Genomic DNA, 17,969 nt, shown 5'->3' with positions numbered 1-17,969 from the left:
ATACCATTAAATTCAGTACATTGTTTTTGTTACACATATATGTACACATATATGTATATGTTTTATACATATATAAACTGGTAATCGTATTTAATTTTGTATGCTATATATACTATAATATGTAGTATACTATACGTATACTTATTTAAATACCAAAAGACGTCAGTTTATTTATTTCAAATTACTCATTACCAAGTTATATTAGGATCATTACTTGATAGTTCAAACGTAATGAAGGTGCATACTATTTCAAGCTACTTTTAAAAATAGACTCTATACCTCTTTCCACAAAATATGTGTTAATCAGTGAGCGACAGTGCAAATTAATTGCAGAAAAGACACTGAGATCTTACATAAATTACCTATTTTTTGGCAGGTCTTTGAGGTACGTAACTCGAGATAGTCGACCGCTAGACTAGGATACGACTCTTTCATGTGTATATTCGAAATAGCATTCAACTTTTCATCCAAGCTTAGTATTAACATTTCTATTCTAACCCGTTTCATTTAAATGAACCTATCTTTTCGCAGTCGAATAACCCGTAAATGCGGATGCGGTCTGGTCGGCCCGCCGCGCCGCGCCGCGCACCCGCTGAATGAATGCCACTGGCGGTGCAGTCAACGTAGTGGTATTGTCCGTCAGTCCAGTCGATTCGAGAGTTGCGCCTCTAGACGTCTCTGAGGCGCCGCACCGACATCCACTGACGTTATTTAAGGCTTCATTGTGCCATTGGGCATTCAGATCGAACTGCGAGATTTGAGTGTTGATAAACTGTGATTGTTTCGACTGATGGCACGTCAAATTACCACTTTGGAAGCAATTTATTTTGAACTAGATTTGCTTGTGACTTTGCGTCGCAATGTAACGAAGTACCAACTATGTATATATAAGGTATACAGATGCAGCTTAACATTTAATAACAAATAAAATATCATAGCGTTTTATACTCTTAACACCTTATTAATTTATACCACAGCTAACATAAACATTTATACCCTATCGAATTTGGAAACCTTGCGAATATTGCGTTTATTGCCTATGTACCGTGTAATTTTACTGCCTAGTCTCACCCTTTGAACCGAAACAGAATTTAAAAAAATAGTTTCTTGATAATTAAATTGACGGCGTTTCCGTCGTCTAGTGGTTTAGTACACTGCACCGCCTTACCTCCGAAGGGTACGGGATCGATTGCTCGCACAGTACAAACATTTATATAATGATTATTTGTATTGAGCTGGGTGAATGCATTTACAAAAACAAAAAATGCATTTATGTATACCTATAACACAAACTCTACTTAGCATGAGGCTAAATGGCTCGGTGAAAATTCTCCTGTATTATTATAATTAAAACGTTCAATATATCAGACAGAGTTACAGAAACAGAGGGTATTTCACAAAGACTAGTTTGGTAAATGTCCATAAGTACGTGATAATGGATCGAATATTTTTCAATTTACATGGAGGTCATAAGATAAGGTTTTTAAACCTCTCACATACGTGTTTAGTGTCAAATTAAACGGCAAAACATATCATCACCACTAAATTGACTTTGCCGGTTCATTCATCAATCTTTTTGACTTCTTGATTGATTATTACTCTGTGTATTGACAGAAAGTAATTAAAAAGTTTTGTATGCATGGTTCTCTGGTATTGCGACTGGTCATATTGAAATGGTAAGTTAAATAGATCTCTTAGGTATTCGAAGTATCATGGTGAGGAATTGATTTATTGAGACGATGTGGAGTTTAGAAAGGTCAACATTCGTTGGTCCTGTACAACGTCTGAGTCAAATTATTTTCTTATCATGTATACAATCGTTCAAGGTCTTTTATCTATGTAATTTTATAGTGACAGGCAATTATGTGTTTTATTTCAATGTTAATATGTTTTTAATTAATGATAGTGAGATATTGAAAATAATACTGAGCTGCGAGACGTTTTGACAAGTCATTATTGTATATGTAAATAATGATACGAATATCTTAGTGGTTTTCTCCTGAAGATAAACATAAAGAGATGTATATTTTAAGAATGACTCCAGTACTCCACTCACCTTCTCCATATGTTGTCTTAAATAGTTACAAAGGTTGGCTTATGAAAAAACTGAAGATCTTGTAAAACTTTCTTAACTCAAAATGTATTCTTAACTCGAATTGTATAAGTCACGTCCAAGTCTGGACGTCCCATTTCTCAGATCTTGATGGGATCAGATATGACATTGAAACCAATAAGAGAACAGTATATTCTTTGAATAGCAGGCAATACGGTAGGTGAGTTGGTGACTGTTTGGCTTTGTTGTTATGAGTGTTCTGATGGGTCTTATCATCAGGCGTGCAACAAGCTTATTTACTCCTTAGTTATATAAAAAATGGCTAACTGGTGTCTTTGTGTGGACTAACCACTACAATTACAAAGAAATTCTCTTTCTTCTACTGCTTTGTCCTCCAAACGCATACTGATGAATTTTATTCTATTTTTTTATTATATGACGGTGACAATCAAGGAAAATGCCCATCTGATGGGAAACAGTTACCATAGTTTATGAACGTCTCAAACAGCAGATGTGTCATGAATGTATGTGCGTGTTACCAGCCCTTTCTTTCTTTCTTTCTTTCTTTCTTTCTTAATAAGAATAATATACCTTTCTTGAAAAACCCCATGCTGTAGTCTCTAGAGAAAATTTTCACAGGTAGTTATATATTCAAAGAGTATGCGTGAGGAAGCTCCTTTTAAATTGCAAAATTTTCTTCTTATTTCGGCTACTCACATTCGGTACATGCTTAAGGAAATTATACGGACTAGACTTTTTTATTTCAAGTAATCATCTAGAAGGAGTTATAATTAGGGGTAAAAATTATGCAAACCAAGCTCCTAAATAAAAGGCGCAATTCGAACCAACAAGGAAGGATTAACAGTAGATCGTCTTTTATAAATCAATAATAGCATTACTGATATCGGTTTAGAAACCTGTCAGTTCTAATTACAAAACTGCTACAGTTTACATTATTAATAAGTTTCTGAGGCCTTAACACGAATAATTTAATGGTAAATAAAGTTTTAACTACGTTGCACTGGCCGTGGTCACGACCAAACTAAATAATTCGTGTTGAGAGTTAAGACTCAAACTACACACATATTGCGTACTAAACCTGGAAGTTATAGTTAAGATTATAACTGGTTAGTAACTATATGTGACGGTTTATATGAAAATAACTTTATGGTAGATGTATGTACAGATCGAGCTATAAGTTTTTCTTATTGATATGGAATATTAAAATAAAAAAAAAATGAATTTAACAAAATATATTTTTGTAATATTATATATTCTCTATATTCATTTAATACTTTTGTTATATTGTCTTGTGTGTATATTTCGTTTATCATGTCGAATAATATAAAATAAACCATTCTGCTCCTCCCTCGGTTTTAGGTTGGCACTATACAAACATTCAAGAGTATGTTGACATCTTGTACTATATTCTTCTAAATAAAAAAGTAAATACATCTACGTCAGTTTTAAATATTATATTTTATTTACGGCACTATTACATACAGTAAGAATACTAATTAGAAACAATGGGAGCAAAAGTAGATTTATCTCTAAAGGAGATCTCTTTCAGTCAACTCAAAGTAACGTGGTACAGCTAGAGGAGTGGGTAATACTACTGTAACGAACAGTTGGAGGAAATATCTAAATGTAACAATAACTATTTAATTATAGTATTATAATACTTTATTATAATAATTCCTTTCAGTTGTCAAAAGGATATTTAGTTCATTGTGTAATTTAAAAAATAATGAACCACGCCTATTCTAATTTAAAAATAAAAGCATTCGAGTTTTATAATTTTGTACTATTATATTATATATAATCATTTTAAGAATAAATATAAAACGCTTCTAGCTTCTCTGTGTAACTTGTCTGCTCCGCGATACAACTACAAGCGGTCATGTGGCCAGTGTTCAATTAAACTAGAGCCTAGATAACTGCCGTCACGTACACTAGGATTGTATCGTATCACATCTGTCGATGTTGTGTATTGAACTCAACGTCTTTTAATTAGGGCTGTATCACTCCCATTATACCATGTATCGATTTAATCTTGTCGGAATCGCGTAGGCGAATGATAAAAAGCTTTTTGATGATACGATTACGTCACGCTTTAGCTTCTATAACGATTTGTCGATAAAAATAAATAACAATGTTTTCCTTCCTTTCAACGTACTACAAAATGGAAAGATTGATTTAATTTATTGATTATTTATATAAAGATGTGAATAAAATGTTCTTTGCGCCCTATTTAAAGAACAATAAGGATGTTAATAAAATGTTATTCAGGCCCTATTTAAAGAACAAAAAAACTTTGCGTCACGACTTTTAACTTGGATGGAGTTGATATTATAGTTATACACAGAGGATAATTCCAGAGGCATAGGTACATCTTTACCTACTGTAATTGTCATGGATGTCGTGGTGAATACAATATTTGACATGTCCATATTTTGCTAGGAATGTTTTGAATTTAAGGTGACAGGTGACAACCTTTATCCGAGATGTCAAGTACTTATTTTATACACAATTACCTAGTTTAGTTAAGATAATGGTTATCTTAACAAAACTAGGATAATGAACTGAAAAATAATACTTCCCAACAACTTTTATCATTAGATGCCGCGGATATTCGACTATAATCAACACTTTTGCATACTAATTAATATACATTATCAATTCTTCTATACATATATTAAAAATGTAGGTGATGTGTGATATATGATAAAACCGATATTGGGGAAATTTATCAAGGTAATAGAATCCAAAATAATAATAGTTACAATTTTTGTCTGTGCCTTTGTGAATACTAATTTCAAAAACATTTAACGGATTTGGATGCGGTTTCACTAATTGTGTAACATTGTGGTATATTTTAATTAAAATTTAGTATGTATTCCATTCAGTTTGCAGACAAAAATCTAATGTGGGTATAAAATAGCAAGTTAAGCTAGTTAGTGATCATACCTATGTGTAAATAATATACTCGCAATAAAAATGAACTTTGTTTAAGAAGCATAAAGATTTAATTCACTATAACCGAAATTCTACAATTGACTGTGGACACAAACAACAACTGTCACTTGAAATTAATCCCTATAATTATACTAGTATGTGTGTAAGTTATGTGAGACATCATATACCTAGTACTAAGCTCAGAACAATATCCTATGCAACTGCTAAAGGCACTTAGCTTAGACAAATAGCGTAGGAGGAGTTTTGGAGGGGACATCTCAAGGGTACTTGTGTGTAGCTTCATCCGAATAACTCATCCGTAATGCTGAGATGGCTACTTTTTCGTGTAACTATAATAATATTATAATATTATAATATCTCACGAAAATTCACACTGCGCTAACTACAACTACTGATATAAATACATTTCTTTGTAAATACATACATATTATACTTAGAAAACACCCAGACTGATACAAACAATCATATTCATGCAAATGTTTGTACCGTGCGAGGAATCGAACCCGGGACCATCGGAAATAAGGCGGTGTACTAAACCTCTAGTCCACCGAGGTCGTCACCCGAATAGCCCTAACTGTAATGATACTGGTAGGAGGTAGACTTTGTACAAAGCGGTCTAGGTATCTCTTTCTGCCACCAAATATCTTAGTTTATAAGATGTATTTAAGTTGAAGGGTGAGAGGTGGCAGTGAAGTTACAGGGCATGAAGGCATGATTCCTGACTCTTCCAAAATACCAAATGTGCCACGGATATCCCATAATGATATGATACCCATAATGCAAATCATGCATAGAGACAATAGTAACCATTTACCATCCGGTTGCTGTCACCTTGTTTGCTTATAGCCCAGCTGATAGCCTTTCTGAGGAAAAGTGGCGCCCGATATACGACATACGTACATACGAGTACATAAACAGCACTACGGATATCGCAATATGACGCATGTGACACCCATGGCTTATCATCCTTGTACCTAAAATGTTATGTATCCTGAAAATTCAAAACTTTTTAAAAAAAACACAGTTCATAGATAACACTGCTTGCCGGCAGAAATAAACTTCATTATATTTTTCCTACTTCAAAATACCTTTACCAGTATGTACATTCTTTCGTTTTTATAAATAATTTTCTTGGTTAAAACTATGAATTATATATTGTTTGTATTAATTTAAATTTAAACATTATTATATTTCTATGAAATAGGACGATAAAACAATCTGAGTATGAATAAAAAATATGTGAAAAGTAACAATAAAGTCAGGTGTTGTCACAGGTTTTGTTTCAGATGAGAATACTATAATATTTTTATTAGTTCATTGAAATATAACCTTATTTATGTCTTCCATAAATAATTGATACTTTTTCACCATTTTTATTTTATGTAAAAGGTTATGAACTAATATATTGACGTCATTTCAACCCACTGTTAATTAATCCCAAATGACGATATTAGCTGACTGTAATTTCTATCTTTATTCTACTATAGTCTACGATTATGCCATATTTTTTTGTATTTATGCTTATATTCGTTCAGATTACGTCAGTACATTCGTAACATTTTCTGCGTATATTCAAATATAAAAATTACTATGTAGTAATAGATAATTGTATAGTTGAAAATATTATAGTATTATAGTATTAGTATTAAATCCTAACTGTTACAATTTTAGATGAGTATTGTTTAGATGAATCGCCACATAAGCCGTCAAGAGCATCTAATACATTAATGTGTCTATGAGTCCAGCCCCTTAGGGTGTCAATGCTATACCTAAGTCTAATAGGTCTGAGAAAATAATTTAGTCTCGCTCTTATAATATACCACTCTGCCTTGGTGGTATAGTGGTTTAGCACACGGCTTTCGCTTTAATAGTCGCGGATTCGATTTCTCGCACAATGCAGTCATTTGCATTGTATGAGTCTAATTATATATGTATATGACGTATGTATTTACAAAAATATATCTAAGTATTTATATCAGTAGTTTAATACACAAAACCCCTGATGGTGCTGTGAGAATTATTCAGGGTAGTTATTATGCTGTTAATGCTGTGTAGGGGGGAAGACCTTTGTCATATATCATAAGGACAATTTTACCTATTGCTAGCAATGTACCATGTCTGGTAGACCTCTCTATTATTCTCAAAACTACATACTATATATTCTAAGTGTATCAGCTGTCTAGTACTTACAGAACAAGTTCTGCTTAGTTTAGGACTAGATGACAATACGTAATATGTTCTAAGTTATATATTATAGAGAAATTTAGTGCCCTGTAAACGTAGTGCATGTATGCAAAATTGTATGCAAAATTTTCACACAAATTTGCTCGTGACTTAGATATATCGCTTGACTAGTTTAAAAAGTAAACTACTAAGGGTTTTTTTTATTTCAGTAGTCTATCTAGTAGTATACTGGTCTACTTTTTATGATTTTGGTACACAAGAATCATATGAAGAAATCTATGAGTATACTGCATATATATGTATGTGTTGTATATACATGGTCATGCAAATTTACAAAAAATATTTACCACGAGTACAGCTTTACATAGAAATAAATACATTTTCCATTTCCTTTACTGTATAGAGAAGAGTAAATAGTTTTATATACTTATGTGCGTAAAATTCAACGGAAAATACAGTATCTAGTTCCGTAACTTCTACGAATAGAATAGTTGAAAGTATTGTTTTGTCGGATATAAACTCGGAAGCTAGCGGTAGTTGAGAATGCTTATCAATATTGTAGACAGATATTCAATATATAAAGGCCAGTTTACACTTTGATTAGTGTTAAATACAAGTGCGTATTTGGTACTAAAATGTGAACACATTTACCCTTTACTAATAAAACATTTATTTGACACATATCATGAATAATCTCTTACTTAATAATTTGTATATACAAAACAGATATTTACGTAAGCACAATATAAAAAGTAATATCTCCAATTGTTGTATGCTGTATCAATATGTATTAACACTTAAAAATTAGTTATTAGCACCTAAATATTATGTTACCTTTGTTTAAATCATTCAAATATAAAGGTAAATTGTAGCTTTATTTTATACCATATCACAAGTTACAGCGATCTAGCTAATCCTAAGAAATTATATACCTTAAATACTACCTTTTTTAAATAGTCATACCAATTTATTTATTTATATAACTTTAATGTAACTTTAACAGTAAACCATGGGTGGAGCAGAGAATAATTGTTGGCTCTACAAGTATAAATAAAATTATATAATTACATACACACATACACATACACACACACATACAAATGTATATGAATGGTGAATAGCTTGCTCTCGCTAAACTTACCCAATAATACCCATTTAGAGTCATTTAAATATACAAGTACAGGTAGTGCTAATTTGTCTTTTTGTCCCAGTATATTCGCTGGTTTTTATTTAAATATTTTTTTACATTTGTGACTATTTTTTATGTAACTCATACTTGTTAACATTATACTTTGATTGAAGATCACTAACATGTAATATTTAACTATTTGTAGTATTGACATTAAACTTAAATATGTAGATGTGTATATACGACTTTAGTATACTAGTCGGAATGTCACGGAAATTGAAATCATCAAAGAAACAGAGGAAGAGTTTGAGCTTCAGCGCTCAATAAAACTTTTCCTTCAGTAATGCTACATTCTATTAAAATATAAAATAGTTCATTTTATATCATAATATTCACTAGGGAGGCTGTGACATATGTGTGACGTATTTATAATAGTATAATGAATTTAATATTCAGTAAGACTATAGACAAATAATATTAAAAACAAACAATTTTAATCTATTCTTAATTTAACACAGACTTTAATACAAAAATAAAGAGTATATGTGCGTATATATATTTAGTATAAAAGAAAGTCACCGTCTCTGTCTGTTAGCTTATATCTTTAAAATTACGCAACGGATTCAATCAGCAATAGATAGAGTGATTCAAGAGGAAGGTTTACATATATAATACATGGGTATAGTGCTATTACAGAATAATCCAAGAAATTCAAAGATTTGTAACGCATCCGTTAGAAGCCGGGCGGGTCTCTAGTTGAATATAATAATATTAAATTTATATTCTAACCCGCAACTAACTTCACTAACTTTATTTATATCAATGCAATTCCAATCGCTTCCTCCTGAACAGATAAGAACAAAATCTATTATAGCACTTCGATTGCCTATTAGCAATGTAGGTCTGATTGGAGCGCATTGACTAGTTTACAAGCAAATTGGGTTCTCGAGGCCTTATTAGGGTTTGGTTGGAACTGTAGCTAGTAAATTGTAAACGGCTTTCCAAATGTGCTTAATTATATGCACGCAAGTGTACCGTGGTCTGGAATTGTGGGAGGAATGAATATATTGCTTTTAATAAGGCCACATGAATCTAAAATGCAATATAGTGACTTGTATTTTAATATGTATTTATTATAGTTTAAATTCTTCTAGTACAACCAGTACTATGTTATTTATTATGATATACATGATGTTATAAATCTGACATTAACAAACCTCTTATTAAACAAAAACATAAATTTATAATAATATGGATAGAATAAAATAATAGAAGCATGTAATATATTTATTTATTTCTGCTTTTAATCCTTTGCATACAAAAAACATTGATAAATATAACCTTAATTCAATAAGCGTTCTATTAGATAAAAAAGGCATTGAAATTGGTTGGTCTGAAGGTTATAATTCCACACATAGCATATAATAATAATAATAATATAAATATAAAGTCATGACAATTCACACAGCGCCATATAGACCCAAGTTAAGCTAGCTAAAAAGCTTGTGGGTACTTACAAATATATAGATATATGTTTTTCGTAATAAATACATACATAGAAAACACTCAGCCCGAAACAAACAATCATACTCATGAATACAAATGTTTGTACCATGTGCGAGGAGTCGAACCCGCGACCATCAGAATTAAGGCGGTGTACTAAACCGCTAGACCACCAATGCAGTTAAATATATGTATGTAAACTTGAAACGTATGTTTTAGCATCAGATTTTAAAGCATTTAATATTTGATACTATATAGATATACATTTCAGCTCTTATAATTTATATGTTAATAAACAAAATTATGTAGTTCAAAAAGAGCATGTTACTTTCCTCGCAAAATACTAATTAAAAAAGTTTTATGTGTATACTTTTTTAGGTTCCACAGCGCAGAAGCATATAAACAAAATCATACCCATTAAAGTAATCGTAAAGTTGATCTCAGTTGAAATATTTGTTTCACGTTCGACATTATCTCGAATGCGGCATTTTTTATTGTCGTTTGCACGTAAAAACTGAAGCACATACGATATGACCCCTCGGTTTTACGCATTTGCCCTTACAATAAGCTATAGGTACGGAATTTTATGAATATTTCACAGAAATGATATACATTTATATGGTCAATCAGCCGTTAGTGCTGTAAAAGTAACGATAATGGAATACTCGTACGTACCATTTACATAAATAGTAAAAAAGATAAATAAATTATAAAATTACAGTTACTCAAATCGAAGTAAAAAGTATGTAGTGACCACAGTTCCTTAGGTACTGTTGTTACTTAGTTATTATAAGTTACTACAGTTACTCAGTTACAGGGCTTACTTATTTTATTGTTGTCTAGTTATTACGTAGTCACTAAAATAGAACTTAAAGCTAATATTTATTCTAATAACAAAGAATTTTAAGCTAATTTTGTCTACTCTATAAAATGATAAATTTCTAGATACATGAATATATGAAATTTAGTAAGATATTGACTTGTAAGATGTATTAAAATTTACTTTAAGAATTAATCAGGCAATCAAATGTCTCCATTTAATATGACATCTATCATTTAACAAAAAATGTGTACATATTTAACATAAATAAAAATAAAAACAAATATCTTTGACGTATCCCCTTAATATGAATCTATTTGTGTTTAACTGAATAATATAAATGTACATATAAGGGTGAGTGAAATATATAAAGGAGGGCATTGACCCGCGGAAACGAGACGAGAGAAACTTCCATGCAATTTGTTTTGACAGCCTTTAAGATAGATACACATAAGCGAAACGCCCTTTGTTTTTATTCAAATCAAACACAGTGCATAAAATATCAGAAGTAGATACTTACAACTCGATGACACTGGTAACATTTTTACACAAACACACGGATGTTACTCTATGAGATTTTTTAAAATCTATTGATTTTTTAGTCTTTTGTGTGAAATTATAAAATAATCTGAATTGCATAATATAAAGAATTATTACATAAAATAAGAAAATAATGTAATATACTGGTAATAATACCTAATTTAAAAGACCTTGTCGGAAACTGAATAAGAGAGAAGTTTCGTCTTCAACAGATAAAAGTACTTGGTCTGCATATTATTTCACAAAGATTTCATAATATATTCATATTATAGAAACTAACTAATAGAAACTAATATTAATGAATGTATAAGAGGAATGATTTTATTTTATAATGATAATGATAAATTTAAAATATTTAACCAGTTTCCCACATTATACCACCTACGGAAAACTACACTGCTAACAAATAATTGGGCTGTATATGAATTTTAATTTATATTATTACTCGAGCTGTTATTGTAGATAATTTCTTAATTCATATATCTATAATAACAGCTCGAGCAAAGCCGGGGCAGTTTGGTAGTATAACATGTATTTATAATATAATCAGATATATTAATATAACACTGATCTACTGGTCTAATTACTACGACTGATTTAATCTTATTTAGTACTTAACCCGTTGATTATGTATTTAATAATAAAAAGGTATAAATAAATATTCAAGGGTACCTAAATTTAAGTTTATTTGAAAAACTAATTTTCTTTTCTATTGTAGTAATAATTACTATCAAAAAAGTTCTTATATATAAGTAGATATCTATTATACTTTTCCTTAGACATTTTCAGCGGTTAGTTTTTTTAACTTGTATCAAGTTTGCATGTTTTTGAAACAGCGAACATCCGTCTTCCCTGTACACATACAGGCGACGTCAAAATTACAAATTCAAATATTATTTCAAGGGAAACTTTCACAAATCCACTTTGCACGAAAGCTTTCCTTATGACACGCCACCACCCTATCGAGGGTGGCGGACATGATTCAGATTTATATACGAAATGTACCTTTTTCGATACATGTACTCTTCTTACCATAATACTAAAATAATAATTGTTAGGTAAAATGAACAATCTTTGAAATTAAAAAAAAAGTTTGTTTCATTTTTCAAATATTGTATTTATATAACATGCAAACATTAAAACACTTTCCAGAACCTGAACATAGTTCTTAGCATAATGGAAACAATACTAGTTAACAATCAATGAAAGTTAAAAATAAGAAAAAACACCACACTTTTATTATTTTTTTTAAATCTTCATATAATTATTATACTTGATTAACTAATCATAATATAGACAAGAGGATTTATGTCTTTCACTGTTTGTAAATTATCGGAATAACAGTTAATTGTTTTACTTATAGCTTTGATTATGTGTAGTATGTACGAGCGCGATTCGCAATTCTATCTGCATGACCATGATTGTCTGCGACAAAAAGTAGCCTATATCATATGGAATGTCATATTTCATAATAATTGTGTTTCTGATAGAGGTCTAATTACTTACAAAGAAAGTAGAGTAATATGTTCTGGTCTTACTTATTTGTTTTTTTACAGTACATAATTTAATTTTTTGAAACAAAAAATCTTTACAGTTCTGCATTATCATTTATATCACTAATATCTTAACCCTATTTATATCCTATTACTTTAACTTAATAAAAAGATTTATTAATCTAATTTATGATGACTACATACAAATAAGTATTATAAAATTTAATTTACAAATGGAAATCAACATCTTTGATAAATTTTATGAAATAAGACAATTAATTCTTTTTTTTTATTTAGAAATCGAATTATAAAAATAAAATATACTGTAGACATTTAATTACAGTTACAATAAAAATATACATATTGAAAATTTTAATAATACCAAGCACTATAATGAAAAATATTGTTAAAATTATACTTGATATTGGAAACTTCAGTCAATACCATTCAAAAGAAACAATGAATACGTGGGAGCCGATCGATTGTGAGTGTTTCGTGCGAGGTGCGAACTGTACAGAAGCGTTAGGGTGTCAACTTTAATTGGTGCTGTATTTCAAGCTAAGGCGAGAGTTCGTGCCCGTATGCATCAAGTCATCTTGAGTTCCGATGACGGCGAGCAGCGGAATATTGGCGAAATGTTACATTATTCAATTTGCAGAAACTGAACATCAAGTATTCAAATGACTGAATATACGACTATATTTATATCAAAGAACTGTAAAATATTACAATATCGTTTATCATTTTAGTTTAGGGTATTATTATTCACTTTAGATTGTATTACAGTATTTCTAGCAAAAACTATTCTCCTAAGTAATGATTTAAAAGAAGCAATAGTTTTGGTTATTAATAATAAACGCTGTCATTTAGACACATTCTTTCCCATTTTGAATTTTAACTTCGTATATCGTGAATTCTATTGTTCGTTTTTGAATCTTACTACAAGGTGCGTCTAATTGGAAGGGTAAGGACTGCAATGTGAAAGTTTTTTCTTTTATATAGCTTTAGTGACATAGCGGTTTAGCACACCGCTTTACTTCCGATAATTGCGGGTTCCATTCCTCGCATGGTATAAACATTCATGAGTATGATTGTTAGTATTTTATATGTATTAGACATTTATATATGTACTGGATGAAATAGGTTTACAACTCCATTGTATAATATTTTAATTATAATATTATATTAATTGTAAATTAAATAATATTGACTAAACAACGTCACAATAATTTAACAAATATAATTTAAGAGCAGGTAAAGTCAAATTTATTTCAAAGTAACTATGCTAGTCATTATGAAATACATTATTATTAACTTTAATAAAATACAAATTAAATTTTATTAATGAAAATGTTAATATTTCGTAATAATATTTTATTTTAGGTTTATCTAAATAATTGCAAATATATTATAAAAAATAGTACATTACTGTAAAATATCTGAATCTCAAATTAAATATTTAATATCTGCTTCCATCAATTATACAGTTATTAGTATAGAAGTTGGATTCACGAATTGACAACTTTCACCCTTATTATATCATTAATTTTAATTCCCTGCGTCACGTTAGTAAATTAAGAACTTTTTATATAATGACCTACCATGCACCATATTCGGGCGTTTATTACTCGACTCACGCTCACTAGAAATTTCGTAATATAGTAGTCTATCATCTGTTATTTTATATATTCATACATATATTCCGTTAACATATATTCATACCTTTATAATAGGATACCCCCAGGATATGTCACGCCAGTCAGGACCATCTAGTCTCAAACTAAGCTGAACTTGTGATACTAGATAATTACCAGAGGGAAGGGTGTTATTAGTAAATAAGGGTATTTATAGCTAGCAATGTACCACGTCAAGTTGATCTCCACACGGTTTCCCCTGGAAACGATCGTGATCATTTTTTGGTGAATTTTCCACGATGGGTTAACTAACCTGATCTCATGCTCATCCTATCATTCTCAACTGTAACCCCACCAGCGTAAACCGTTAACGAAGGCGGAGAACTGTACCATTATCATCTATTAAAAAGAAATACTTAAATACCTTTTATTTGCAAATGCATGATGTATATAGAAAACACCCAGACTGATACAAACAATCATACTTATGAATACAAATGTTTGTACCGTGCGAGGAATCGAGCCTGCGGCCTTCGAAATGTATTAAACCACTGGACCGAGGTTGTCGTGATATAATGACAGACAGACAGAGATGTTTTTGCTTTTATATTACAGATATTTTAGTATTAGATTCATTACAAAGTTTGCGTAAGCACTTCTGTCCTACCTATTTCAGGCTTCAAGCATATTGTGAAGCATAACCTGTGTTTCGGTTGATTAATTAGACGAGGCTTGACATAATTCTCCAAAATGGTAACATATGAGGTGTACCGTAGGCATCACATAAACATATGGTGTGGTATATTATTATATATATTATCTATTATATAGAGACTTCACATTTTTGCGAATCCTAATATAGAAACAAATTAAAACATTAATCATGGAATAAGTTTGCATATCAATCTTCCCCTATTGAAGTTATGGTATCTGAAAATAGTAATGGCTTATTTTCACAATTCTATTCTAACATATTGTATGTTCTTTGAATAACTTTACCAAAAATCTTTAATACTGCCGTTAAGTTACATCATCATTACCTTGCCTTTATCCCATTATTTGGGTTTTTCTTCCACTGATCCCTATCAGTCGTCATATCTCAGCTTACTCTCCCTTTTATACATATCATCTTTCACACAATCCATCCATCTTTTCTTGGTCATTCTCTCCCTTTCCATCCATCCACGTTCATATTAAATAACTTTCTATAAGAGGTAGTTCCTCCGCATAACAAGCCCATACCAAATCAATCTGTTAACTCGCAAATTATCTATAACTGTTTTTAAGTTACATAACATTCTTTTTTTATTTGCAAAATTGTTTTGTTAACACATCGGTAGATAGGCATAATCCAAACAAGTCAATGGTAGTATATTTTTTCTTCCAAGTTCAAAACAATACTATCTGTATATTGATTGAGCAGGCAGGTCAGTCAATGTCGTAATGTTTCCCTTAATTTCATTCGAGAGCCGTCCAAAAATCGTGCATCGGATAACACTTTGTTCACAAAGATACTTTATATTAACTTAACAATATTCGACTCTTCAATATTTAAGGGTACAATTAAATTCCAATCATAATACCATGTGATTGAGTCGGATTTTCTTCGATTTGCGTATTAGTATAAAATACAAAGAGATCAGTAAAAGTATTCACAGGCTTAAGCTTTAGCTGCGAAAAAGGTTGCCGAGATGGTGGGAATATTGATTCGGTTTATCAATATTGGTATATTACTGTGTTTTTAAAAAATACGTTGTATCTATATTTCATATATGTACGAGTATGGTACACATGCATAACATTTTAAAATGTCAAGATACAATTCTATTAAAAAAGCAATAGCGATAGCAAGCAGGCTTATGGTCTTAGTTTAAAATTTACAACTGTTAAAGCTACTGTGTTAAAGCTAGTGCTATTTTAGTTGTATGACATTTTTATTGAGTAAAAAAAATCTAATTGTTATCGTTTTTTTAGAAATAAATTAGGCTATAGACGTTACTATTTGAGCACTAAATACTGAATCACAAGGAGCAGTAAATTAAATGGTATGATTAGTTCACGCCACAGCTCTTTTATAACCTGATAGAAAGTAATTACAAAAACTAGATAATAACTAATCTGACAGGTCTGCTCTAATAGTGAGAATTCAGTTTACGAAAAAATCGACTTCAACTCTATTAGGATAACTCAAAAACTTGTGGTTAGATATAGAAATTATATAGGACCATTTGAGAACCACCAACTTAAAGATTAAAAAGAATCATCGAAACTAATAATGTTCAGTGAAATTTTGAAGTAACACACATTAACAGTTAAATTGACTTCTTTCATTGAAATGGTATGAAAACCAAATACCGTAAATTAATGAAAAATTACTCCTAATTGTTTATACATATATCCATAGATAAGAACATATAAATAATGTACAATAGATTTTACAACAAAAAAGCTATTTATAATCGTTGAAATTATATTAGATGCTAAGTCAAATCTACATATTATGGGTTTGATAAATATTAAATGAGATGTTGAAGTCAATTCATTCATTCTCATGATCCATTATCCAATAGTTACCAACCTCTCTTCGATGCAGTTACAGTAAACAAACAAATAGAACGATGAGCTTTCCTTTATATTTGCAAGCAGGGAACTACAGTATATATTTAACAGATGAAACAAATAAACTGTACATATATCGTTCATAAAGCTGACTCGTGCAATATTCGCGTGTTAAAAATGAATTCTTTCGATAGTCTGAATAAGAATTAATCTATAGCTCACGCTTTGCCTGCGGACGAAATGGGGCTCAGATATTGTGGAAAGTCAAAATTTACGGGTAGTCATGCGCTCCATTCGTGGGCAAATTTATTGTCCCTATCTACCGAGGCGAGCAATAAAGTGATTTTAAATAGCCCAAGTTATGAATTTAACATCGCTCGTGCCGTAACTTGCATAACTCAAAACAATCGAGTGTTCATCGATAATGATCGGTTAGGTGTCAACGCTGCACAAGACGATCGATTCGTATCAAAAATTCATTTCTGTACGCCCAGTTCTATTGTCAGGTTATAATTTGACGTTATTATGGCAATAATCGGTATTGTTTATATTGATCATTGGGTTATTTGACAAAAACAGTAATTCGAACTGAGTTTATGATCGCGCAATCACGACTTGATTTCGTAATGTTAGCAACTTTCTTCCGAAACAATTGGGTTTTTTGATTTGATTCTGAACTAGTCAATAGTGAAATTCATCATAATAATATCATTATGCAATAATATTGCTTTGCAGTTATGTTGTTTTCTCTTTTTTTATGCATGTAATATCATACTGTGGTCTAGTAGTTTGTTGCCTAGACTGGACTACCTAGAGATCGTGACTTCAATATTAGGTGATACCAAAAATTTGTGTGTTAATTTATATTTCTTGGTACACTAAGTCTCCGGTGTACAGACAAAATATCCGAGAGGGTTGTGGACTCCTGCCTGTTGCACTCAAAAGTACACAAAAAAACGAAACATGCATTTATTAATGTCATTTAGTAATTTGATAATTCGTACTACGAACTGGAATACCTATGTATGTGGAATTAGAGTTGTGATATACATATAATTATACAAAATATTAATAATTT

General features: G+C 30.7%; 1 protein-coding gene across 1 annotated transcript in view; it reads right to left on the bottom strand.

The window, feature by feature from the left end:
* Window positions 1-517: 517 nt before the first annotated feature.
* The window catches only part of LOC131851036 (uncharacterized), a 93,097-nt gene continuing 75,645 nt past the window's right edge, over window positions 518-17,969 (bottom strand). The window contains exon 2 of the mRNA XM_059201460.1: window positions 518-748. Within this exon, the coding sequence (XP_059057443.1) occupies window positions 518-748 (231 nt within the window). The remainder of the gene's footprint in view (window positions 749-17,969) is intronic.

Source organism: Achroia grisella, unplaced genomic scaffold, assembly GCF_030625045.1.
Source record: "Achroia grisella isolate CSIRO2021 unplaced genomic scaffold, CSIRO_AGI_Agris_v1 utg780, whole genome shotgun sequence".
Classification (NCBI taxonomy): Eukaryota; Metazoa; Arthropoda; class Insecta; order Lepidoptera; family Pyralidae; genus Achroia; species Achroia grisella.
This window is presented reverse-complemented; position numbering and strand designations above follow the sequence as displayed.